Here is a 27,949-nt window from a genome sequence, read left to right as displayed (position 1 = left end):
TTGTAATAAATTTTTCAAGCATGATTCCCCCTTCATGAAGCCATGCTGACTCTGCTTAATTATGTTATGCATTTCTAAATGCTCTGCTATTACATCCTTTACAATAGACTAATATTTTCCCAATGACAGATGTTAAGCTAACTGGCCTATCGTTGGCTGCTTTTTGTCTCCCTTTTTGAATCAGGGTGTTACATTGGCAGTTTTCCAATCCTCTGGGATTTTTACAGAATCTAAGGATTCTTGGAAGTTTACCACTAGTGCATCCACTATCTCTGCAGCTACTTCCTTTAATATCCTAGGACGCAACCCATCAGATCCAGGTGACTTGTCGGCCTTTAGCCCCAATAGTTTCCCTAGTACATTTTTTCTAGTGATAGTCAGTGTATTTATTTCCTCCCCCCCACCTTTTGACCCTTGAAATGCTCCATTTTTAACCACTGTTGACAGGGTTTCCCTGGATCTGACAGGTAACAACTTATATTTATACAGAACATTTAACATATAAAACAGGGGCAGCCAGGTGCCAAGGCAGGCTGTTTAAAAACCCTCCTCAGTTCTCTGGAAATTTATCTCAGTTGTTTGCTTATGTTTTAGGCCTGCTAGTCCTAACCTGTCATACCTAACCCACTCCCCCCATGCTGTCTCCATGCCAATTCATGCCCCGACCCAGCCCTCATGGTCCCTCATTCTTTCAATGCCAACTCATGTCCCCCACCATACCCCATGCCCTCCATGCCAATTCATGGCATTTCCCTGCTCATTCATCCAGCATACAGTCTGTAGAGAACCTACAAACCCTATGGTAACAATGGCATGTGTGGAACTGCTTAAAAAGAAAACAATTTTCTTTTAAAAAATAGTGCTCTTGCTGCAACCCTTGTGGCCACCCGTGATCTGCTTCTGGGGGTAGCAGGCCCAACTCCATCTGTAGCTCCCCACCTCACAGAACAATAACTGGGTCTGCTGAGGCACTATCTACCGAGACGGGTCTGCCAAGTTGGGAAATTTCCTGGCTTGACTAGCTGCCACAGTAGTGAAAATACAGCCCCTTGGGCAAGATGACCCAAATCTTCATCAAGAGGATGGTTTTAAGGAGCGTCTTAAAGGAGGAAAGAAAGGCAAAGAGATGAAGGGTGTAAAGTACTATGCAGATCTTGGGACATAGGCAATTGAAGGCACAGCCACAAACGGTAGAACAATTAAAATCAGGGCTGTTCAAGACGCTAGAATTCGAGGAGCACAGATATCTGAGTTGTGAGATTGGAGAAAATTACAGAAATGGGAAGCAGTGCATCCATAGAAGGATTTGAAAACAAGGATGAGAATTTTAAAATCAATACATTACTTGACTGAGAACCAATGTAGGCCAGCAAGCACAGGGCTGTTGGAGGAAAAAGGACTTGGTGTGGATTAAGACACAGGCAACAGAATTTTGGACGACTGCAAGTTTATGGACTGTAAAATGTGGGAGACCAGCCAGGAGTGCATTGGAATAGTCAATTCTAGAGACATCAGGAAGGCATATGGCATGCTTGCCTTCATTGGCAGGGGTATGGAGTATAAAAGCTGGGAAGTCATGCTGCAGCTGTATAGAACCTTGGCTAGGCCACACTTGGAATATTGCCTGCAATTCTGGTCACCACATTACCAGAAGGATATGGAGGCATTGGAGAGGGTGCAGAGGAGGTTTACCAGGATGCTGCCTGGTCTGGAGGTTATTAGCTATGAGGAGAGGTTGGAGAAACTCGGATTGTTCTCACTAGAGTGACGGAGATTGAGGGGCGACTTGATAGAAGTTTACAAAATTATGAGTGGCATGGACAGAGTAGATAGTCAGAAGTTTTTTCCCCAGGGTGGAAGAGTCAATTACTAGGAGACATAGATTTAAGGTGAGAGGAGAAAACTTTAGGAGGAGATGTGCAGGGCAAGTTTTTTACGCAGAGGGTAGTGAGTGTCTAGAATTCGCTGCCAGAGGAGGTGGTGGAAGCAGGTACGATAGTGGTGTTTAAGAGGCAGCTTGACAAATACATGAATAGGATGGGAGTAGAGGGATACGGACCCCGGAAGTGCAAAATGTTTTAGTTTGACAGGCAATATGATCGGTGCAGGCTTGGAGGGCCGAAGGGCCTGTTCCTGTGCTGTACTTTTCTTTGAATCAGGGTTTTATTAAATTATTTTTTCCAAGGGCTGAGGTCATTGCTGGGTAGGCCAGCATTTTTGTTGCCCATTCCTAATCCCTGGAGGTGGTGGTGATGGGCTGCCTTCTTGAACCGCTGCAGTCTCGGGTGCGGGTATAGCCACAGTGCTGTTAGAGAGGAAGTTCCAGAATTTGGAGCCAGCAACAGTGGGCAAATGGCGATATAGTTCCATGTCAGGATGGTGAGTGGCTTGGAGGGAAACTTGCAGGCTGTGGTTGCCCCATGCATCTGCTGCCCTTGTTATCTAGGTGGTAGAGGTCATGGGTTTGGAAGGTGCTGTTGAAGAAGCCTTGGTGAGCTGCTGCAGTGCAACTTTAGATGGTACAGAGTGCTACCACTGTGCATGTGGAGGGAGTGGATGTTGAAAGTGGTGGATGGGGTGCCAATCAAGCGGGCTGCTTTTTCTTGGATGTTGTCAAGCTTCTTGAGTGTTGTTGCAGCTGCATTCATCCAGGCAAGTGGAGAGAATTCCATCACAAACCCGACTTGTGCCTTGCAGATGGTGGTCAGGCTTTGGGGAGCCAGGAGGTGAGTTACTCAATCATACAGCACAGAAACAGGCCCTTCAGCCTACCTTGTCCGTGCCAGCCATCAAGCACCTATCTATTCTACTCCCATTTTCCAGCACTTGGCCCGTAGCCCTGTATGCTATGGCGTTTCACGTGCTCATCTAAATACTTCTTAAATGTTTTGAGGGTTCCTGCCTCTACCAGCCCCTCAAGCAGTGTGTTCCAGATTCCAACCACCCTCTAAATATCCTGCCCTTTACCTTAAATCTATGCCCCCTAGTTATCGACACCTCCACTTAAGGGGAAAAGTTTCTCCCTCTCTAGCCTATCGGGTGCACCACCCCCTACTGTACCTCCACTCTGTATCCCATCCCCCTGCCAAATTAGTTTAAACCACCCCCCAACAGCACTAGCAAACTTCCCTGCAAGGATGTAGGTCCCTTTCCAGTTCAGGTGCAAGCCTGTCCGACTTGTACAGGCTCCACCTTCCCAAGGAGCAGACCCAGTGATCCAGGAAACCAAAGCCCTCCCTCCTGCACCATCTCTTCAGCCACGCATTCATCATCTCTATCCTCCTATTCCTACACTCGCTAGCATGTGTCACAGGGAGTAATCCAGCGATTGCAACCTTTGAGGACCTGCTTTTTAATCTGCTACCTAGCTCCCTAAATTCATGTTGCAGGTCCTCCTCCTTCTACCTATGTCACTGGTACCAATATGAACCACAATCTGACTGTTCGCCCTCCCTCTTCAGAATGCCCTGCAGCCGTTCTGAGACATCCTTGATCCTGGCACCAGGGAGGCAACACCATCCTGGAGTCACATCTACAGCCGCAGAACCAACTGTCTGCACCCCTCGCTATTGAGTCCCCTACCACTATTGCTCTTGCACTCTTACTCCTCCTGCCTTGTGCAGCTGAGCCACAGTGCCGTGAACTTGGAAAACGGTGAGGGTGAAGGTTCCTCTGGAGAGTGCAGCCAGAGCCAACACAGAAAAACAATTCTTGAGTGAGACGCACTCTGGGGCTTTCCCGACTACTTGCCTCCCTTCTTCTGACTGGTGCTCACCCATTCCCTCTCTGACTACACTTCCTTAAGCTACGGAGTGACCATATCTAAAAATGTGCTATCCACATAACCCTCAGCCTCGCGGATGCTCCGCTGTGTCTCCAGCTGACGCTTAAGCTCCGAAACCCTTTGCTCAAGCTGGTCAAACCGGTAGCACTTCCTGCACATGTGGTCATCCAGACTACAAGGAGTGTCTAAGAATTCCCACGTGCTACAGGCTGTTCAACACATGGGACCAAGCTCCCTTGCCATACGTTTTGTTTGTTTTAAATAAAAGATTATTTCCTTAAATTTAAGCCAAGTAGAAAACTATTTATTTTTTCTTAAGACTCTTACCTTCTGTAATGTTGCTTTAAAGTGGGGGAAAAAACACTTACCCACTACCTACCAATCAGCTCTCTCCCTTGTCCTGATGTTAATCCTTTCGAATTCCAGCACCGCCGAGTGTCTGGGTGAGAACCGGCTCCCTCATAGGTAAACTCCGCTCCCACTCTTTAGACTGCTGCTCTGCCCCCTCACAGGTAAACCTCTGCTGTTTACATCCTCCTCTCCCACTCTCTAGGTGCTGCTGACTGCCTGGCTCGGGGTCGTCTTCTCGCACTCTCTAGGTGCTGCTGACTGCCTGGCTCGGGGTCGTCTTCTCGCACTCTCTAGGTGCTGCTGACTGCCTGGCTCGGGGTCGTCCTCACGCACTCTCCTCTAGGTGCTGCTGACTGCCTGTCCCAGGGTCATTGCAGGATTCCCAGCCTTTGACCTCCTCTTGTAGCCAGAGAATTTATATGGCTGGTCCAGTTCAGTTTCTGGTCAATGGTTAAACCCCCAACCCTCCCCACCAGTGGTAATACCAATGAAAGTCATGGAGAGATGGTTGGATTCTCTCTTGTTGGAGATGGTCATTGCCTGGCACTTGTGTGGCACAAATGTTACTTGCCACATATAAGCTTAGGCCTGAATATTGTCAAGGTCTTTCTACATATGGGCACGCACTGCTTCAGTATCCAAAGAGTCACAAATAGTGAACATTAGCTAAACATCCCCACTTCTGACCTTATGATGGAGGGAAATTCATCGATGAAGCAGCTGAAGGTGGTTGGGCCTAGGACACTACCCTGAGGAACTCCTGCAGCAATTTCCTGGAACTGAGGCGATTGTCCTCCAACAACCATCTTTCTTTGTGCTAGGTAGGACTTAAACCAGTGGAGAACTTTCACCCCCGTTCACAGCTAGGGCTCCTTGATGCTACACTCAGTCAGCTACTGCCTTGATGTCATTCTCACCTCATGAGTTCAGGTCTTTTGTTCATGTTTGGACCAATCTGTAATGAAGTCAGAAGCTGAGTGGCCTTGGCGGAACCCAGGGAGCAGGTGCCAGTTGATAGCACTGTTGACAACCCCTTCCAGCACTTTGCTGGATGATTGAGAGTAGATCGATGAGGTGCTAATTGGCAGAGTTGAATTTGTCCTGCTTTTTGTCGATAGGACATAACTGGACAGTTTTCCATATCGCTGGGTAGATGCCAATGTTGTAGCTGTGCTGGAACAGCTTTGCTAAGGGCACAGAATTGAAGCAGTAGGAGTAGATGAGCTAAAACTGGGAGATGTTATGGAGGTGGAAATAGGCGGTCTTAGGGACGGTGCAAATGTAAGGTCAAAAGCTCAACTTAGGTTCAAATGTGATACCGAGGATTGGGAATAGACTCGATTAATCTCAGACTATTGCCAGAGAAAGAGATGGAGTCAATAACTAGGGAGTGGAGTTTGGAGCAGGGACCAAAATAATGGCTTCAGTATTCCCAGTATTTAATTGGAGGAGATTTCTGCTCATCCAGTACTGGATGTTGGATACGCAAGTCTGAGAGTTTAACAACAGTGGAGGAGTTGAGAGATGATCGTTAGGTAGAGTTGTCAACTTACATGTGAAAACTAACACGGTGCTTTTTAATGAGGTGAGAGGGGTTGAATCCATAAGACATGTGCTTTACAGCGCTGCTTGCGGGCAAGGAGTGGTAGGATTTCCTCTCAGCCCAAGCTGCTTACCTATTTCTGCATGGAAGTCTGGGCCATCACACGACAAGCCAAAATGGAAGCTCCAATACTCCAAATGACATCATTATATGTAAGAATCACCAATCTTCAGAACCTTCCACTGTGCTTGGGCTCAACTTTTATGCATCCATTTTACTTCCACACATTCCATAACAGTTTTAAAAATTAAAAGACTGGTTTGACATGCAATACTACCAGTTTCTGGTATTCATGGAAAGAGATTACCCTTTTCCAGGAAAGGGAGAGCTCTCTTCTGATGCTACATTTGTGTCTCAATTTAATAATCAGCACTAAATTTAACCATATGATTTATGCCATGTTTAATTTTGGGGCATAGACTTGGTAAATTCGTCTTCAAAGTCGAGCTTCTTAGCTCCATGTATTCCCATTTAATCTTTGAACGTTTTCAGAGACTTCAATAGGAAAACCTATGGTTGCTGCTTCTGCCTCTTAGCCTGCCATGGACAGGGATGAATAAAAATTGAGCCCAAGCACAGTGGAAGGTTCTGAAGATTGGTGATTCTTACATATAATAATGTCATTCGGAGTTTTGGAGCTTCCATTTTGGCTTGACGTGTGATGGCCTAGACTTCCATGCAGAAATAGGTAAGCAGTTTAAGATGGTCTTTACTCATTATCCATGAACAGTGCACACATGCAAAAATAAGGTATGGATCATTTTATTATCGGGATGTATTTAAACCGAATTATATGCATTTTGCACCAAAAACTTCTACAAAGCAGTTTTGTTTTCCGGAAATGCAGTGTATAAAAACATTGCAGTAGCGAGCGAGCGAGGTGATGCCATATCATTTCATCACTGTACTCATCTCTATGCAAAAATGGTGAAGTGGCCTAGTCCTGCTCCTATGTTCCTTCCCATGTCTGGGAAGTCAAGTTACCATGGTAACAACGGCCCTTTCAAACAAAGAATTCTCATGCTAACATCTCATCTACAATTGAAAATATGATTTAATTCCTGTTTGTAACTGCAAACAAAGCAAATCTATTCTATTTAACATATTAATCTATAATTAGTTCACTTGGAAAAAAATTAAAGACCTGCACTGTGATGTTGGTGGGTTCGAACGACTGAATATGCACGAATAAAAATAAATAAATTCTGGTACCAGCCTACCTGCCTCCCTTACTGCCCCAGGAAGCTCGGCCTTTTGGCTAAGATCAAGTGTTGCAGGGGCGACACCATGGTCCTGCCAAGGCAAGGTCGGGATGGAAGGGCGATAACCAATCGCAATCCAAATCCATACCGTGGGTTACCTATCACCGTCCGAGTCACGGTGAACCACAGCGAAGGAGGATCACCTATGGATCGGGGCTTCTTCACCAGGAGGATCCTGTTGAAGGCGTGCGGCTTCCAAGCTACGGAGATCTTCACCCTGCATGACTCCCGCAAAGGTGGTTATTTTGACGTGACGTTCAAGCGGGTGGCAGACTGCGTCCGGCTCCTGAGGGTGTTCGAGGAGAAGAGAGACCTGCCGGAGATGAAGATCCTGACGGCGGAGCCGCACTTTTCTCTGCCGTTGCAACGGGAACGTGAGGTGATGGTGCATGTGTACAACCCCTTCGTCCCTGTCGCCGACGTGGTCACCTTCCTCACCAGGTACTTCGATAAGGTGGGGAGCGGCACCGAGATTCGAGACGACTTGGGGATCTGGACAGGCAAACGCCTGTTTAAGGTCACGCTAAAGACCGATGGCAAGGGAGCCATTTTCCACCCTCCTTCCAGTTTCGCTATCGGGGGAAACCGTGGCTACCTGGTCTACGCTGGGCAACCCAAGCATTGTCGCTCATGCAGCAAGGCTGGTCATGTGGCGGCCAACTGCAGCGCCTCCCTCTGCAAGATCTGCAAACAGGAAGGGCACCAGACAAAAGACTGCAAACAGGCCAAGTGCTGCAACCTGTGTGGCGAGGCAAGTCACCTCTACAGGACCTGCCCCAAACGCTGCCGTACTTACGCACAGGCAGCCAAAGCCGACCAGGGGGAAGCAGAAGAAATGTTCCGTGTCACTCCAACCACCAAGGCCCCCAGGGAGCTCAACGGGACAAAGGAGGACACAGAGAGAGACAAGGTGGAGAAAGAGATTGAGGCAACAGAGAGCCAATCAACAGCACTACCCCCATGAACCTCCCAGTCCTCAGGACAGCGAATCAATGGAGGAGGAGGCAGCAGTGGAAAAGCAGCAGGGGGAGTGGCGGACGGTGAAGAACAAGAAAAGTAAGAGGGAGCGAAGAAGAAGCAAAGGCGTTTCCCAGAGAAGCGGCAAGAGGCGTCTCCCATCCGACACGGATGACAAGGGCAGCAGCTCTTCGGATGATGAAGTGCCAGAGCGGCACCGACAGAAGAGGCGGCAAAGCTCCAGGGCGTTGGAGGACGAGACACCCGAGCTCCAGAAAATTGGAGACAACAAGGAGACCAGCGCACCCCAACTTTGCCTGCAACCTGAGGAGGCCAGTGCACCACAGCCCCTGGAATCTGGGAGCAGTGAGGCAATCATCGCACCCCAGCTCCAGGAAGCCGGGAACAGCAACACCCCAGAGGGGGTGAGTTTTGGAGAAGCTTCTCCAGCAAAGGTCATCTCAAAACCCGCTCTCTACGGGAACCTCCAGATGCCACTGGAGCAGAACACGGCCAAGGAGATCTACCTCAGCCCATCCAAAGTGAAGGAATTTGAGCTCACTACGGGTATGAAGGAGCAGACTAAAGGTCTGGGACTCTCAGAGACAGTGGGTTTGGTAGGAGAATAAATGCTTTAAAATGGGTTTAAAGATTGTATCCATAAATGTGCGTAGCATTAAATCTACTACGCGATGTGTTGCGACCTTGGACTACCTAGCCAAGGTCAAAGCTGACCTGTTGTTTCTGCAGGAGTGTGCGATACCGCACCTCAGCTCCTACAGGCAATGGTCACGATGGTGGTCCCACGGGCCATCGATCTGGTCGGGCGGAAACGACTCTCGTTCCTCCGGCCTGGGTATTCTGCTGCGGGGAGGCAACTTCACCGTCTCAGAGGTCAAGGAGGTGGTGGGCGGGCGACTCCTCGTAGCAGACGTAATGTACAAGAACGCTCCACTCCGGTTAATTAACGTGTATGGCCCGGCACAAGGGGCTGAGCGGCTGGAGGTTTTTCAGCAGCTCCCACTGCTGCTGGCGACCTCCAGGCCGGTCATTCTGGGCGGGGACTTCAACTGCATCATCGATGCGGCTGGACGATCCGGCAGGGCCGGAAGCAGATTGGACGCTACGTCCAGATCCCTGATGGAAACAGTTAAGGATGCCAAGCTGCACGACGTCTTCAGCAACCCTGCAGACGGAGCGCAGCGTAGATACACCTGGTCGCGGCCAGACGGGTCCATTCGTTCCAGGATAGACTTCCTGTTTGTGTCCCGTGCATTCACAGTCAGATCCACCGACGTCAAGCCGGTGTTCTTCTCTGACCACTGCCTCCTACTGGCGGACTGCCACTTGGAGAAGGACCTGAGGGTGGGCAGGGGGGCATGGAAGCTAAATGTGCAACTGCTGACCCCAGAGAACATTGAGGAGCTCAAGAGGGATTACAAAGGTTGGAGAACCGTGAAACCCCTCTTTGAGTCCCTGACACACTGGTGGGAAGCGATCAAGGGAAGCATCAAGAGGTTTTTCATCCTCAAAGGCACCCAGAAAGCTAGAAAGGAACAGAGGGAAATGTCCCGACTCCAGAAAAAGATGCAGAATCTGCTCCGGCTGCAGTCGATGGGGGTCGATGTCAAGGAGGAGCTCCAAGAGGTGAAGGGCCAGCAAGCCTCGCACTTTGCCTCGGAGGCCTCCAAGATCATCTTCCGTTCCAGGGTCCGCTCCGTGGAGCAGGATGAGACGTGCTCACGTTTCTTCTTCCAAAAGGTACACAGAGAGCGCTCTGTGATCAGCAGCCTGAAGGAAGAAGACGGCTCAGTAAAGTCATCACGGTCCGACATTCTGAGGATCAGCAAATCCTTTTATGCCGGACTGTATGACGTGAAGCCCACGGACAGCACGGCCTCCCAGTCCTTCCTGTCCTCTATCACGGAGGTCTTAGACCACAGTACGCGGGAGAGCCTAGACAAACCGCTAACTCCTGATGAACTGACTAAGGCCCTTGAGTCCTTCGAGAAGAGTAAAACTCCTGGAAGCGACGGCTTGCCGGCGGAGTTGTATTCGGCTCTGTGGGACTTGATCGGCCCAGACCTGCTAGGAGTGTACGAGAGTATGCTCCTGGCCGGTAGTATGTCAGAATCCATGAGGAAAGGCATCACCACCCTCATCTACAAGCACAAGGGGGAAAGGGAGGAAATTAGAAATTGGCGACCCATTTCACTGTTGAATATGGACTATAAGATTCTGTCCAAGGTCATCGCCAATCGGGTCAAATCCGCTCTGGAATTGGTGATTCACCCTGACCAGACCTGCTCTGTGCCAGGCAGGAAGATCTCTGACAGCCTGGCGCTGCTCAGGGATACGATTGCCTATGTACAGGACAGGGGTGTGGATACCTGCCTCATCAGCTTGGATCAGGAGAAGGCCTTTGACAGAATATCGCACACCTACATGGGGGATGTGCTCTCCAAAATGGGCTTTGGGGAGGGAATTCGAAATTGGATCCAACTGCTCTACACTAACATCAGTAGCGCAGTCTCAATCAACGGGTGGGAAACAAATAGCTTTCCGATTAAATCTGGAGTCAGGCAGGGCTGTCCTCTCTCGCCTGTCCTTTTCGTGTGCTGCATAGAACCCTTTGCCGAGTCCATCAGGAAGGATCCGGGCATAAGAGGAGTGACGATCCCAGGCAGTGGAGGCACTCAGGTAAAAGCCTCCCTGTACATGGACGACGTCGCCGTCTTCTGCTCGGATCCGCTGTCGGTGCGCAGACTGATGCACATCTGCGACCAGTTCGAACTGGCCTCGGGAGCCAAGGTAAATCGTGGGAAGAGCGAGGCCATGTTCTTTGGGAACTGGGCTGACCGATCCTTTGTCCCCTTCACTGTCAGGGCTGACGGCCTGAAGGTGCTGGGGATATGGTTCGGAGGGACCGGGGCATGCGTTAGAAACTGGAAGGAGCGAGTGGCTATGGTGAAAAGGAAACTGGGCATGTGGGAGCGACGCTCCCTCTCCATTGCGGGTAAGAACCTGGTCATCAGGTGTGAGGTACTCTCGCTGTTGCTGTACGTGGCGCAGGTCTGGCCCATTCCAGACTCCTGCGCGATGGCGATCACTCGAGCCATCTTCCGCTTTATCTGGAGGTCGAAAATGGATCGTGTCCGCAGGGACGCGATGTACAAGCCTCTAGATAAAGGGGGAAAAAACGTGCCCAACATCGCCCTCGTACTGATGGCCACCTTTGTGTGCGGCTGCATCAAGCGGTGCGTAGACCCTCAGTACGCAAACACCAAGTGTCACTACGTGCTGAGGTTCTACCTGTCCCCGGTGTTGCGAAGGATGGGTCTGGCCACGCTGCCGCGGAACGCTCCAAGTAGTTGGACCGTGCCGTACCACCTGTCCCTGGTGGAAAAATTTATGCAGAAAAACACCTTTGACCACAAGTCCATCAGGCAGTGGTCAGCACGTAACGTCCTAGAGGCCCTGAGGGAAAAGGAGAGGGTGGACCCTGTGGGATGGTTCCCCGAGCAGACTGTCAAAGTCATTTGGCAGAATGCCTCATCGCCAGAACTTTCCAACAAGCACCAAGACGTAGCTTGGCTGGTGGTGAGAAAGGCCCTCCCCGTTAGATCCTTCCTACACGCCAGGAGGCTCACCCCCTCTGCACGTTGCCCTCGAGGTGGCTGTGGTGGGGAAGAGACCGTTGTTCACCTCCTTGTGGATTGTGCCTTTGCAAAGAAAGTCTGGAGAGAGATGCAGTGGTTGCTGTCGAGGTTCATCCCGAGCAGTTCTGTGACACAGGACTCTGTGCTCTACGGGCTGTTCCCAGGGACACACACCGAGACAAACATCAACTGCAGCTGGAGGATCATCAACTCGGTGAAAGAGGCGCTTTGGTCTGCCCGAAACTTGTTGGTCTTCCAGCACAAAGAGTTGTCCCCGACCGATTGTTGCGGACTGGCACAATCCAAAGTCCAGGACTACGTGCTGAGGGACGCACTAAAGCTTGGGGCAGCTGCCGCAAAGGCGCAATGGGGAAGGGTCGCTGTCTAAGACCTTTCTACCACAGCGCACCGAGAGACTGGGAACTGTTTAGAGCCCCTCGGGCTGTACAGATCAAAATGAAAGGCTGTAAATGACTGTAATATTGTTTGTACTGATGCACCTGGTGATACATTTTGTAAAAGTTTAACCTGGATTGTACCCTTGTAATGTTGTTTTTGGAATGGTTTTGAATGTGATTGAAGATAATTTATGAATAAAGTATATTTTTACAAAAAAAAAAGCTTTTGAGAAAGCAAAAAAAAAAAAAAAAAAATGGGGCCATTTACCACTTCACAATTGCAGTACAGAATCTCATGTTAGGGTGCTTTCTATGAACCTGGGAATAATGCTCAATATGGTCTATTTAATAATTTTCCATCTATTAAAATGAGTTCATGTAATGAAGGGCAGAAAGAGCCTGTCAGCAGAAACAAATTTGGGAGCAGACAGGAATTGTGTGAACTGGGGATTGGATAAAGGTCAACAAAGGCCATCTTGAATGGGGACGTGAGGCGGGGTGGAGGGGGTAAAAAAGGAAGAGGAGCAACAGTGTGACTGAGGAGATGGGGGAGAAAAAAAAACTGCTGTTACTGTGGTATTTAAACATTTTATGTTTAGCAACAAAGCACCAACCACAGTCACAAAATGCCACAACTTCGCCACATGAAATATCAAGGGAAATACCCAGCAATTTATGTCACAATTTTCCACTTTTAAGTGAGGGAATGTTCAGTCTACCTGAAGTTTAAATCTATAACAAACCCATGCCCAACTACACTTCTACCAGCCACATCAGCAATTAATATTCAGGACAATTTTTGAGATATCAGTTTCTTTTTGAAACAGCCTTTTTGTCTTTTGAAGCTGTTAGGGCTAGCTGTTTTGCTAGCTTTCCATGTTAGTGTTCATGAATCCATAAGATAGGATGCCTTGAAGTGGGCAGACTTTTGAGTCCAAATGATAAAACCTAGAATTAAGTCTCAGTGCTAAAATGAAATGGGGTGTCAATATGTGGATAGATGCTACCAAGGGGAAACCAAATCTTTCCTGAAGATTTGAAGGCAAGAGTGATGAACAACATCCTTTGATATTTCTAAGGACTTCTAATGCTAATTTTTATTGGCAATTTCAAAACCAATAATGTGCATCAGAGGATCAGGAACGAACAGCATAGCTTCATTGATAAGGTTAGTATAATTCATATTTTCCTTTTGATGCATAAGCATTGGAGAGCAGGTTATGTTCTACGGTTAATCTCTCATAAAATGTTATTTAAAATACAGCTTACAAAAAAAGTGCCATTAATAATAGAAGTACCATCAGACAAATCTTGCACAAAGCCACAAGTAAAACGAAAAATGCATCAACCTTTTGTTTTCCCCCCCCAAAAAGAGACTCCTCAACAGGGGTGCAGAGTAGACAATCTGGTACAGAGGTCAGTGCAACTGATTTATGGTGTCCCAATGCTCTAGTCAAAATCAATGACTGGGTAAACAGGAACAGAGTGTGTTTATTATTGCATCCAGTTCTCCAATTTGTGTAGCCATCAAGCAAGACTCTGCAATGAGTGGAGCATATCAGAGTATCTGTTGCACTGAACACCAACTTTATCTCCTACTCTCTTTCAAAAGGGCTGGTTCATGATGTTAGAATACTGCTTCTCTATAATCCCATGAATATCTATAAACATGTACCCATATATGTTTTGTTTTACCTTTGTATTAACCTAAGAAACCATTATGTCCTGCAGGTGCAAATAACATGAGGGAAAGGGTAGTAAGAGAAGCAGGACGATTAAACAACAGGGGAGGCAGTGGTGTGGTGGTATAGTCACTGGACTAGTAATGCAGAGACCCAGGGTAATGCCCCAAGGACCCTGATTCAAATCTTATTGTGGCAGATGGTGGAATTTGAATTCAATCAATAAAGATCTGGAATTGTAAAAAGTCTAACGATTGTTGTTAAAAACCCATCTGGTTCAATAATGCTTCTTTAGGGACAGAAATCTGCTGCGACTTCAGGACTACAAGCAATGTGGTTGACTCTTAAATGCTCTCTTGAAATGGCCTAGCAAGTCACTCAGTTGTATCAAACTGCTAGAAAGTCTATAAAGGAATGAAAATCGGATGGACCACTACCATCAACCTAGGTACCTAGAAACAACACAAACTCAATCATGTCGACACTGCAAAGTCCTCCTTACTAACATCTGAGGGCTTGTGCCAAAATTGGGAGAGCTGTCTCACTGATTATGTCAGGCTGTTGCTTGACTAGTCTTACTCACAGAATTATACCTTACAGATAATGTCCCAAACACCACAAGAGGTGGCAGCACAGTAGTATACAGTGGGAAGGGAGTTGCCCTGGGCATCCTCAACATTGACTCTGGACTCCATGAAGTCTCAGGTCAAACATGGGCAAGGAGACCTCCAGCTGATTATCACATATTACCCACACTCAGCTGATGAGTCAGTACTCAATGTGAGCACCACTTGGAGGAAGTACTGAAGGTGGCAAGAATGTACTCTGGGTGGGGGATTTCAATGTCCATCACCAAGAATGGCTCGGTAGCACCACTACTAACTGAATCTAAAGGACATGGCTGCTAAACTGGGTCTGTGGCAGATGGTAAGGAAACCAACAAAGAGCCCTAGTCAATGGGAATTGGGTGGGGGGGGGGGTGAGATCTTGACTGGTTGGAGTTATACCCAGCACAAAGGAAGATGATTGTGGTTGAAGGTCAATCATAGCTCCAGGACATCACTGCAGGAGTTCCTCAGGGTAGTGTCATAGGCCCAACGATTTTCAGCTGCTTCATCAATGACCTTCCTTCCATCATAAGGTCAGAAGAGGGGATGTTTACACAACGTTCAGCACCATTCACAGCTCCTCAGATACTGAAGCAGTCCACATCCAAATGCGACAAGGCTTGGACAATGTCCAGGCTTGGGCTGACAAGTGGCAAGCAACATTTGCACCACACAAGTGCCAGGTAATGACCATCTCCAGCAAGTGAAAACCTGTCACCTTTGACATTCAATGGCATTACCATCGCTGAATCCTCCACTATCAGCATCCTGGGGGTTACCATTGACTAGAAACTGAACTAGCTATACAAATACAAGAGGTCAGAGGCTCAGAATCCTGCAGCGAATAACTCACTTCCTGACCCCCCAAAGCCTGTACACCATCTCCAAGGCACATGTCAGGAGTGTGATGGAATGCACTCCAGTGGCCTGGATGAGTGCAGCTCCAACAATACTCAAGAAGCTCGACACTACCCAGGACAAAGCAAACTGTTTGACTGGCACCTCATCCACAAACATTTATTCCCTCCACCACCACCACGGCAACAGTGCATACCATCTACAAAATGCACTGCAGGAACTCACCAATGCTCCTTAGGCAGCACCTTCCAATCCCACACCTGCTACCATTTATTTTTCCTATCCATTTATGTGATGTGGGCGTCACTGGCTAGACCAGCATTTATTTCCCATCCCTAATTGCCCTCGAACAGGTGGTGGTGAGCTGCCGTCTATCTGGTGTAGGTACATCCACAGTGCTGTTAAGGAGAGAGTTCCAGAATTTTGACCCAGCAACAGTGAAGGAACAGCAATATATTTCCATGTCAGGATGGCGAGTGGTTTGGAGGGGAACTTCCAAATCACTTTCCTGATGGAGAGTAGACTGATGGGACGGTAATTGGCCAGGTTGGATTTGTCTTTGTGTGTTCACGACATAGCTGGGTAGATACCAATGTTGTAGCTGTACTAGAACAGCTTGGCTAGGGGCATGGCAAGTTCTGGAGCAAAAGTCTTCAGTATTATTGCCGGAATATTGTTAGGCCTATAGCCTTTGCAGTATCCAATACCTTCAGCCATTTCTTGATATCACATGGAGTGAATCAAATTGGCTGAAGACTGGCATCTGTGACGCTGGGGACCTCCGAAGGAGGCAGGGATGGATCATCCACTAGGACAATGGCATCTGATGCATAGGAAAACGACCACCTGAAAGTCCCCCTCCAAGCGACTCACCATCCTGACTTGGAAATATATCGCCGTTCCTTCACTGTCACTGGGTCAAAATCCTGGGATTCCCTCCCTAACAGCACTGTGGGTGTAGCTACACCACATGGACTGCACGGTTCAATGACACAGCTCACCACCACCTCAAAAGGCAATTAGGGATGGGCAATAAATGCTGACGATGCCCATATCCCATGAACATCCTCACACCCGAGATATTCTACACCAAAATGGTGCAAAGGTAGTTCAGGACCTTTTGGAAAGGAATGCTGGAAAAGATAGTGATGACTATTTCAAAGAAAAGAGGTAAATTTCACTTTAAGTAGCCCTTACAACAGAAGTATGCATCCCATAGTTACAAGCACTGTCATTACTTTCTGCACAATGAGCTATCATATGCAATCACAGTCTTTCCAACTAGGCCTCTGCTATGTAAGATCTCTGACTTCCCATAATTGTTTCAGCCCTTCAGTTGCATTCATCAGTGGCCGTATTCTGTCCAAAGTCCATGAATATGGTTACCACTGACAAGGCGCGTGTCTATTACCCCTCTTTCATTTGGGTCAGAACAGTCCTAATGGCACAGAATTGCCAGAGACTCCCTTTTCCGACCCCTTTAAATGATCTGCTGGGCCCTGGCAACACTGAAACAGCAACAGTGGGCCTTGTCCAATCCACAACCCCTTGCTCCTCCTGTCTTCACCCCTCTGTCCTTCTCAACTATATAACACGCACAGTAACACTGTCTCTGTTCTATTCTTAGAGGCCTGTTCACCGCAAGGTTCTGCTCAAAAACTGCCAAAAAGAAAACTGTTCCATTCGGAGAAAACATAGCTTGTTTCCTCTGACAATTCTCAAGTGTGTCCTGACACACTGCCACAAAAAGGCAGAAAAAAAATCCAACACCACTGCAGTTAGCTTTCTGTTTACCCTTTGCTTCTTAGCTATTCATACCCATGGCAACTTCAGGTCACGTGGGCATTGCTTGGAACCTAATGATGTCATAACCATGAGACCAATTTACTCTCTTTGAGAATACTCCCCAGTCCACTTTGGTCTTAAAGGAGACATCGCACAAAAAGAAAATACACAATGGCCAGGATTTTACAACCCTGCCCATGGCATGTCTTCCCCCGGCAGATGTGGCGAGCCATTTAAATCTTCATTCAGTTTGGTGGCACCATAATATCCCGCCGGGCGGGAGGATTCATAAAATCCTGGCCAATTTTTCCAAAGCAAATGGGTCATCACAGGCTGAGGGAACAACTGAAAGGAATTTTGACTAAGATGAATGAGGGTGGATCTGGTCAAGTTAAGAATTATGGGAGGCACTAAAATCAGCACTAGATATCATACAGGTTTTCTAGGAAATCCAAAATCTAGAAGAATGAGTCAGTCTACAACATTAGCCAAACATCCTGAGAATGCTTGCTTTATTTTAGTGTCAGGTCAAATGTTTGTGTTGATGATTCTAACAATTTTGTTATGTTACATGCAGTGTCCGATTAACAAGCTAGGGACACGGGCCAATAACTTAGAAATGGTTAAGTTAGTCAGGAGCTGATTGTGAGAAGTCAATACGGTGGGGAATTGTAAGAAACAATAGCATAATAGAACTGCAAGCTAGTTAAGGGAGAACTCTCAACAGTCTGCCAGAGCTAACATTGAACAAGGGCCCATCACGTGGCCAAGAATATGTCGAAGAAACTTCTTGTAGGCACCACTGACCTGAAAGAGGAAAGAAACTTCATGATCCACATATCTAACAATCTGTCTGGGAGAGAGTAACAAGTGGCAACATTTTCAGATGGCGTGTATCCCACCCCACCACCTGAAAAAGTCAGCAGGGAATGCATTCCTGCCAATGTCAGCTGTCCCGCAACCATTTAGGGAGCATTAATTGGCTGAAAGCTGGATTTCCACCCATCATTCGGAAGGAAGCCCTGCCTCGGAGTGCTGCCAGCGAGTCAGAGTGGCCGGCAGCTCTGTAGCCCCAGCAATGCCACTGGGAGTGGTGGTCAATGATGGGACCACAGGCAGTCCCCAGAGTAAAGAGCCAGGAGCTAGGATGGAGGCAATTGTGGCCGGTTGTAAATGCATTGAAGGCAATTCAGGGTAAGTTTGCTAGATTGATACCTGGAATGAGCAGGTTGTCTTATGAGGATAGGTTGGACAGGCTGGGCTTTTTTCCACTGGAATTTAGAAGAGTGAGGGGGTGACTTGATTGAAGTATATAATAAGATCTTGACAAGGTGGACATGGAAAGTATGTTTCCTCTTGTGGGAAGTCCAGACCTAGGGGGCACTGTTTTAAAATTAGGGGTTGCACTTATGGGACAGAGAGGAGAATTTTTTCTCTGAGGACTTTGCAACTGTCTGCCTCTGAAGGCAGTGGAGGTAGGGGTCACTGAATATTTTTAAGGCAGAAGTAGATTGATTCCCTTGCCTAACAAGAATCTAAGGTTATAGGGGGTTAGATGGGAATATAAAACTTGAAACACAACATCAGATCAGACAGGTCTTATTGAATGGCATAGCAGGCTCAAGAGGCCGAATGGCCTACATCTGCTCCTATTTCGTACAGTTCATGGCAGGAACTTGGGAGGCACAAGTGGGGGTCGTGGTGGAAAAGGGAAGGCACACCCCAGACCTTGGAGGGGACTCGTGTTCAGGAAAGGGGACCCATGAAGGTGGCGCCCCACCTTCCCGCTCGAGACCCAAGCAGGGTAACCAACCAGACTCCCCACCCCCTTGTTCCTAATCTCCTCCCACCAGCCTTAACTGCAGTTGGGAAAGGAAGCTACCTTTAAGAGACCATTAATGGCCTCTTGTAAAATTTCCGACAGGTCAGGGGCAAGCAGGTAAGTGGTCAGGAAACCACCCAGGGAATTTTATGGGCCCCATCCCCCGCCTGAAGACTCACCAGTGGGGGCCCATAAAATTCTTCCCACAATGTCCATAGAAGAGAAAAGCGAAGGGATGATCTCCTGAGTCTGGAGCCTAAGTTAAGAGGGGTTCACCATGGGTATCTACTGAAACATAATTAAATGATTGATGTGCAGTGTCCACTGGTCCTTAAAATAAGGTGTATAAACGAGGAGTCAAGAAAGGAAGAAAGGCAGGCAGAGGGTAGTTTCCAAAGTAAGGCAGTGGCTGGTAAACCATTCTCATCTGTTACGGGTTACATATCTACTATCATCGTCTGTTTTCTTTGAACTGGTCATCCCTCGATAAAACTCTGACCCTTCTGTGATCCTTGATCAAATCTTACAAGCCAGCACAAGATTCTATTGGTACTGGCCGCCAATGTCATTATTCAATTGCACCTTCAGAACAGGCATTTTCCATAATGGGTGGACTTTTTGTTTTGACCAGTCAGGTATCTTGCATGCAAAGGAGCTTAGCAAAATCTTTGAGGTGTTCCAAACTGAGCAACTGAAAAATCTACGTCAAATTTCTGTTTGCCCAGTCTCTCTGCCCATAAGACATGCCTCACTTACCAAGCCCAGCAAATCTAGGAGTCAAATGTGGATGTAGGTTATGCTCAAACACTGCATACTAAAACCAGAAGCTTGTTGATGTGGAGTTTTGGAAAACTTCCCATTATTATCCATTAGAGCACTAGCGTGCAATGTTGTCAGGAGCCAAATGGAAAGCATTCCAATCCCCAGGGATGATGTAGACTCCAGGTTTTATTAGTGAGTTAGATATTCAATCATCAGCAGTTCTGTGAAGCACTGAGAGTCTGCCTGGTTCTAATAGTTGGCTGCCACACCTACCACAGAGGGTTGGCTTAGGTCAAGTTTTCAATCGGCAGGGTTATTATCTTGGAGCCTATAAAGCCAAAAAGAAATCAACCCATCTCCACTGCCCCCCCCCCCCCCCCCCCACCCCACACTGACCCCCTATCACCACCCAGCTTAACTCCACACAGTCAGCAGAAAAATCCCGTGAACTTCCTGGCCTGTATTTCCCCAATAATTTACTGATGAATCTCTCACTTTGATCTGCAAGGACTTCACTCTCTTATTGTAAAGATAGGTTCTGTTTGTCTCCTCATTCCCACTAGAATAAATAGGCCAAGTGATTAGATTCAGTGAGTGATCTTATAAGGAATCCTGGGGAATACATACACTGGGGATAACTAATTGTTCACAATAATGTAAAATGAGTGACATTGAACTGGCCACTCATTATGTACCATGTCTGGTGTTTTTTTCCTTTATTCTTCTATGGTCACAGCTATCGCTGGCAAGGCCAGCATTTGTTGCCCATCCTCAATTGCCCTTGAACTGACTGGCTCGCTGGGCCACTTCAGAGGGCATTTAAGAGTCAACCACATTGCTGTGGGTTTGGAGTCACATGTAGGCCAGACCAGGTAAGGATGGCAGATTTCCTTCCCTAAAAGGACATTAGTGAGTCAGATGAATTTTTACAACAATCAATGAAGGACACCAATACTGAGACTAGCTTTATTTTGCAGATTTATTAATTGGATTTACATTCCACCAGCTACAATGGTGGGATTTGAACCTCAGCATTATCCTGCATCTCTGGCTTCCTAGACTATTACCACTACACCACTGCCTCCCCAGCCTGGTACTTCCTTCCAGTGACTTCCAGGAACAAAAATGACCATGCTGTATAATTTGATGACACCCATTTTCCACCATCAACCAAAATTATAATTGCCTCCGTCGTGTGTAATCCAATTCTCTGCTTGGTTATACCATTAATAGTTCAATAATTGTCCGAGGAGAAAATATTTTCAGGGCTGTGAGGGAAGGGGCTGGGGAGTGGGACTAGCTGGGTGGCTCTTGCAGAGGGTCAGCATGATCACAATGGGCCAAATGGCCTCCTTCTATGCTGTTACCATTCTAGGATAAATTATGTCCCCCAGCAATAACACAATTTCTTATTAAGCAAGTCACCCAGTTTACATTAATTCAATTGAATGTTTTAATATTAATTCAGAAATGTTGGAGCATTTTCCAAGTAGGTTACGTTACAGGCTAAGTGATGACTGAGTAACAGAGCTAAGTGGATACTCACAAGAGAATGCCTGGGAAGCACCTCAAATTCAGTTGAGGTCTGTTCTACGCCGTTGGGGATAGCTGGTGCCGAGAAAACTCCATAGACACTCTGGATTTTCTCTCCTGATGCTTCCACCTCTCGCATCAAAGACCACGCCTCACTTTTCTCTGCAAATTCCCGTACTCCATTGCTGGCATATTCACCCACCCGCCACATGTGGTAGTCGCTGCTGTGGGTAACCACTGTTTCGGGAAGAAAGGATCATTTTGAAAAAAAATGTTTTGAGTGATTCAATCATGCAAAAGAAAGTATTACATGGTATTGTACTCCAGAAGAAAAAAAGCATAATTACACCACCATGTGCACAGAGTAAACAATGCGTACAAATAAAATTACTCGATGGTCATTCTGTAAATTTGACATAGGGAGCCTGTGTGATAGATTCAGTGCTGTCTCAGCTGTAGTAGAAATATGGGGCTGTGCCAGGCTGTCAATTTGACCTGACGAAGGGAAGTAGGCTGCCTTTAAGATAAGGGAGAGCAAAAATTGGGGGTGGGCGGTGGGTGTAGGGGTGGGTGGTGTCAGGCGCCTGAAGGGAGTAACTGGATTATCCAACCTTTTGGTTCATTCACTGAGAACAGCTTTACAAAATAACCACCAGCGCTTTCTTCCCCTGGTATCCAAGACGACTTGTGCTTATGTAACTCTTTTCATGACCTCAGCATATCACAAAGCACTTCACGCCCAATGAGTTAATTTTGAAGCAGTCACTGTTGTCATGTAGAAAAACACAGCAGCCAATTTACACACAGCAAGGCCCCACAAACAGTAATGAAATAAATGACCAGTTAAACCGCTTCACCTGGAGGGGGCAGATGGAACCGCAGTTTAAAATCTCATCCAAAAGGTGGTACCTTGGACAATGCAGCATCCACTCAGGACTGCACTGAAGTATACCCAAGATTACATCAAGTCCAACACTGAGACAGGGACTTTCCGTGCTGCTACTGAACCAAGGCCAGCAACTAAATATTTCCCCAGTACATTATAATAGCTTCCTTATGGGAATATAAATGAAAACCACAATAAACTGCATTTACTGACATCAGGTAATAACCCTATTACCAAACATCATGTCTTCTCTTCCCCACTCCCACTACTTGGTATCAATTAACTTCTGGACTTAAACAAGTATTTCAGGGTGCACAAATGTTGAGCATAGAGCATTTTCTCTTACCTTAAAAGGCAAAGATACAAAAAAATCCATTCGGTCACAAGCAAGATGGAATAATTATTTTCATTGAGCCTCAAGTGTGGATGATATAATTCACAACTGATTTTATGGTCCCCATCGAGAAAAAAATCCTGGCCCATTTACAGCCCCACCATACCGAATGGAGATTTAAATTGCTCACCATATCCACCACGGGAAGACATGCTGTGGCAGGGCCGTAAAATCCTGGCCATGGTGTCTCACTCCACAAATTGCATTTTTTTTTTCCCCCCCAATCAAATTCTATTTATATCCAACAATATTTTTTTGGATATGAAGACCGACCATGAACTTCCGAAAGAGATAATCCTGAGAAAAGCCTTGGGACTTTAGAGATTCACTATCCCAATGAGATGCATGCACCAGAGATGAAAGCAGAAAGCAACAAGGTTAGACAAACCAATTCAAATGATAGATTAAAATAAATTAACGGCAACAGTCACAGGGACAAACCAGGTCAGAGGGCGAGATAGTCAGAAACAAAGCAAATTACAAATGCAGCAAGGAAAGGATGGAAATGCACCAAAAAGATTGCCTATCATTACAGTTCTCATTAGAGAGACTGAGTAGAGGTTCTACACAGGAATTCCCAGGAGCGAAAAAGAAAATTACTTGCATTTATATAGTGCCTTTCATGACCTCAGGCATCCAAAAGCACTTTATAGCCGATGAACTACACTTGAAGTACAGTCACTGTTGTAGGAAATACAGCAAGTTTGAGCACAGCAAGTTCCAACAAACAGTAACATGATAATGACCAGAAAATCTGATTCTTAATGATATTTGAAGGACACAAGTAATAACTAGTGCTTTGTACTGATGATTTGCAGACTCCTGGTGTGATTCTTAGGTCATGTGTACCTGCAATCATCTTCCCTAGACAGACGGCAGTCTTACTCTTGGACTTGCTTTAAACCAGTTTATTAATGCTAGTTACAGAGTAGATATGTTTCTTCCATTCACAGTGTATTCCATCCTCTCTCTCAACAGTCTACCACATGATGTGACTGATGCATCATCATTACATCACTCATTAGCATATCTGTTCTATTAACCCATTACACTACAGCTAGGAGACCGGGGCTAACTCCCCTGCTCTTTAAAATTGTCCTCAGGACTTTCTGCTGAGCTTGAGTGCCTCTAAAACTAGTTATAGAGTTAACTTTTTAAAAAGAACATTTCCCCTTCCTCATTTTTAATTGAAGGCATTGGCATGTACATTTCACCCAATAATCTCTTCCTTATTAAAATGGATGCTGCTCCATTTAAATGGACTTTTGAAACCTGTTTACTAAGCTTGCAGGGAACAAAAAAAACTGATTGTAAAAGCTTCTATAGGTATGTGAAGAGAAAAAGATTGGTGAAGATAAATGTAGGTCCCTTACAGTCAGAAACAGGGGAATTTATAATGGGGAACAAAGAAATGGCTGACCAACTAAGTACATACTTTGGTTCTGTCTTCACAAAGAAGGACACAAATAACATGCCAGAAATGTTGGGGAACACAGGGTTTAGTGAAGGAGGAACTGAAAGAAATCAGTATTAGTCGGGAAATGGTGTTGAGGAAATTGATGGGATTGAAGGCCGATAATCTACATCCCAGAGTATTTAAGGAAGTGGCCCTAGAAATAGTGGGTGCATTGGTGATCATCTTCCGACATTCTATAGACTCTGGAACAGTTCCTACAGATTGGAGGGTAGCTAATGTAACCCCACTATTTAAAAAGGGAGGCAGAGAGAAAACGGAATTATAGACCAGTCAGCCTGACGTTGGAGAGCGGTGAGCCTGTGGAATTCATTACCACAAAGTAGTTGAGACCAAAACATTGTATGTTTTCAAGAAGGAGTTAGTTATAGCTCTTGGGGCGAAAGGGATCAAAGGGTATGGGGGAGAAAGCGGGAGCAGGCTATTGAGTTGGATGATCAGCCATGATCATAATGAATGGCAGAGCAGGCTTGAGTGGCCTACTCCTGCTCCTAATTTCTATGTTTAATATTTACATCCACTAGAGAGGGCAGACCGGTCCTTGGTTTTAATGTCTCATCTGAAAGTCAGTGCAGCAGTCCAGTCTCTAGAGTTTTTTTTAAAAGTGCTAAAAGCAGTGCTTACTTTCTCAGATTTAGCTAGAAGTTTACGGAAGCAGTCACATCCTGTGCCCCGGGGTAATTAGGTTGATGCCTGCACCAAACGTTGGTTCCTTCAAGTTTTCTTTTCAAAAAAAGCCATCCAAAGCCATTAATACGCTTCTCATTGAAAGAAGGCAACTAATGGCATACTACAGCTTGCATCATTGCAACTTGCAGAAAAGATTCATAGGAATGGTTCTGTGGATGAGGAACTTCAGCTAGCTGGATAGATTGGAGAAGCTGGGACTTTTCTCCTTGAAGAGAAGGTCGAGATAAAATTTGATAGAGGTACTCAAAAACCATGAGGAATCTGGGCTGAGTAGATCGGGAGAAACTGTTCCCAATGGTGGAAGGACGGAGAATCAGAGAACACAGATTTAAAAGTAATTGCCAAAAAGAAGAAATGGCTGCATGAGGAAGAAAATCTGGAATGCACTGGCTGAGAATGCGGTGGAGGCAGGGCAGTCAAAAGGCAATTGGATCATTATCTGAAAATGAAAAAATTGCAGGGCTACAGGGAAAAGGCAATGGCACTGGCTGAATTGCTCCTTCAGGAGGGCCAGCTGCATAGACACCATGGGTCGAATGCTGTAACCATTTAATTATTTCAAAAGGAACAATTAAAATTGCAATATTCTACAAAATGACAAGTGCGGCTGCAAATAAAGGTAAACATTTTTTTTTAAAGAGATAAGTTCATCTTTCGGACGCTTAAAGAACTCATTAGTTCTCAACATACGCGCCCTTTAAAGTAACAAGCCAGAATGCCCCATCATAACGGAGGGCAACTGGGAAAAGGAAACGCCTCTCTTGTCTAAGCTGAAGTGTCCGCCAGGTGGCAGTGCGATACCCAACTAAAAAGTTTCAACTCAAAAGGAGCAGCGCCCACTTTGTTAGGGGAAAGAGAGATTATTGGGCGAAGTGTTTCAATTAAAATTGAGAAGGGGGGGGGGGGGGGGGGGAAAGTTCCTTATTAAAAACTTAACTTTAAAACTGGTTTTAGAGGCAGTCGAGCCCATCAAAGTCCCGGGCACAATCCTTTTAGAGTCTTTTTAAGAGTTGAGGGGCTCGTCTCTTTGTCAGTTTAGTTACATTACTGAAGTTTAAAGTGCTTTACAGGTCAGACTGAGCATTCGGAGCTACCGGCGTATACCCCTGAAAGGGAACAACACTTACCCATCAGAGGGGACCACTGCGCCGGGGGCCGGTAGAGCGGGTACTGCTTGGGGAAGGCAGTGCGGCTCCACTTGCCGGTAAAGATGAGGCTGTACTTGGCTCGACCCCCTGCCGTACAAAGAGGCTCTCCATCCACGGGTAAGCACCGCACACAGCCCAGCACCGTTACAAAGAGCGTCCCCAAAACCCTGCACACTTTACACATCGCCATAACTGTTTCTAGGGTTGCAGGGAGCAAAAAAAACAAAAAGAGACAGGGTTAGTATGATCACAAGGGAGTGTTATTTAAGACATTTTTTTACATCATTGATTAATTTTATAATTAACACTTCCCGAAAAAGAAAAGAATTACATTTCACCGTTAAAATTACTGCTGTCACTTGACTTCTGTACCGAACCATGTTTAGATATTGTGTTAATAAAGTCTAAATTAACTAACAACTCACCCTGTTGATGAGCAGGGAGACTGGTGTTAATTCACATATTATAAAGATCATTACCAGAGATTAACACAAGGGAGCGTAGGGGGGAAAAAAAACCCTCGCTTCTCGTAAGGTGTGGAATATGTTTTTCTCAAAAGTACAGAGAATAGATAAGAGGAAAAAAAGCAAGTGAGGAAGATCTGCTGAAAATACACAGAATATCTGATAACTGAGCTCTTGTGCCCTTGCACTGTTTTATATTCCAGTAGAACAGTGCAACACTTACATACTCACTGAATGCTGAACTGGCAATTGTCACAGCTTGCAGGTGTTGAACAGTGTTGGGACCGGGACCTCTGCAGAAATCGACTGTAACAGACTGGCTATTTATGCTTCAACGGAGTTCTCGTTAGTCGAACGATTATTGTAACCTTTCGACCTCACATTTAAGGGTGGGCACGCCATAATATCCATTTAAAGATATTTAACTACATTAGATGACATTTCTCCCGCTTTGTGCGATGCCTACAGCATCCTTGACACTGATAGGTCTAAACAAGGGATTGTAAAAACGTAAATCACCCAACAGCAATAGATCATCTGTGGTCCAGGGCAGTTAGTTACCGCCTTAAAACTGTTGTAATGCTGTTCTGGAGATGTAGCGTTACAAAACTGGCTGCAGGAACTATGAAAGCTAACGAGTTCCATAGTGAACCTATCAGTTGAGGAGAAACTATACCTACCTCCTATTAAAAAAAAATCAATTGTACAAAACGTTAAACCCAATGTGACATCAATTCCAGCAGCCTTGAAGAATTTGGTCTCTGGGGGTTTTGATCCACTGTTAAGGGAGCATTGCAATAATTATTTCTGAAACTAGATTTTCAGCTCATTGACAATGGGCCGAATGGCCTTCTGAGCTATTATCACTCTTTGATTCTGTGCCAGTCTATAGTTTAGCACCTTTATTCTCTCAAAACTGGACTGAATCGTTTATGAGCAGCCATTTGGCCCCGAAGTAAACCGAACTAACAGCTGTTACTGATATCGAAAGGATTGAATTGTCAAACATTATCCGCGCACCCAGGGGGAACGGGGGATAAACGCGCTTTCTTGTCGAAACTGGCTCTCGTGGCAAATGCAGACGCCTGTACTGAGCTTGCATTCACAACCCCTCCAGCAACAGCCCATTATTCAGTTCCTCATAAAGTGGCTTATCGGGGCGTGTACTTCCATCCAGGCCAGCAGTCTGAAGCTCACTCGCCTAGCAATTCATCCACAAAGGGAACCACATCTGTTTTACCCCTGGCCAACCTTCACAGGTATAGATTTTCCCTGAGAGGAAAGGGGGGAGGTGATAATTGGTGACAACCAGGAGCAGGAATCCCGACCCCCCCCCGGCTAATATAGAGTTCCTGAGGCTCATTATAAGACCTTCACTACAGTCCCCGACTGAGACCAGCTAACTGCACAGGAACCAGCGATTAGACTTGGAACTGTCCTGATTGTGAGGGGGGAGGGGGCGTTGGGGTGCTCCTTAACACATATCAGGCCATTAACTAGCCAGACTTTCGTGGGCTCTTTAATTTATGCTATGTAAAGTTCCACTCTGAATCGCCACTGAGAATATTTGGCCTTTAACTTCATCCTGAATCTTTCCTAATTACCGATATCCTGAATCACTCCAATATGTAGAGTATAAACAAATTAAGAGCTAACAAAAAGTCTAAGCAACTCTTCCAGCTAAACTCCTGGAAACAAGACAGAATGGATCTCGTCTCTTAAGTTATAAACATAGACTTGTCTCCTCAGGGGAGACACACACAAAGAGACGTGACATTCTCACTACGTTCAATAAACATTGAGATTGATGGAAGTGCGTTGTATTTATG

At 46.2% G+C, this 27,949-nt stretch overlaps 1 protein-coding gene across 3 annotated transcripts in view; it reads right to left on the bottom strand.

The window, feature by feature from the left end:
• The window catches only part of spon2b (spondin 2b, extracellular matrix protein), a 38,473-nt gene extending 11,791 nt beyond the window's left edge, over nucleotides 1-26,682 (bottom strand). The window contains exons 1-3 of one of the 3 annotated variants that reach the window (XM_078553663.1): nucleotides 26,640-26,682; nucleotides 25,636-25,854; nucleotides 21,078-21,301 (exon numbers count right to left, since the gene is read on the bottom strand). In XM_078553663.1, coding sequence (XP_078409789.1) covers nucleotides 21,078-21,301; nucleotides 25,636-25,846 — 435 coding nt within the window. In that variant the 5' untranslated portion in view covers nucleotides 25,847-25,854; nucleotides 26,640-26,682. Of the gene's footprint in view, nucleotides 1-21,077; nucleotides 21,302-25,635; nucleotides 25,855-26,081; nucleotides 26,259-26,351; nucleotides 26,523-26,639 lie in introns of those variants that run through there. The other 2 variants (XM_078553643.1, XM_078553653.1) reach the window with 2 other exon arrangements.
• Between the last annotated feature and the right edge of the window lie 1,267 nt (nucleotides 26,683-27,949).

This window comes from Cetorhinus maximus, chromosome 1, assembly GCF_964194155.1.
Source record: "Cetorhinus maximus chromosome 1, sCetMax3.hap1.1, whole genome shotgun sequence".
Classification (NCBI taxonomy): domain Eukaryota; kingdom Metazoa; phylum Chordata; class Chondrichthyes; order Lamniformes; family Cetorhinidae; genus Cetorhinus; species Cetorhinus maximus.
Note: the sequence above shows the minus strand (reverse complement) of the source record. Positions and strands in the feature narration are given on the sequence as shown.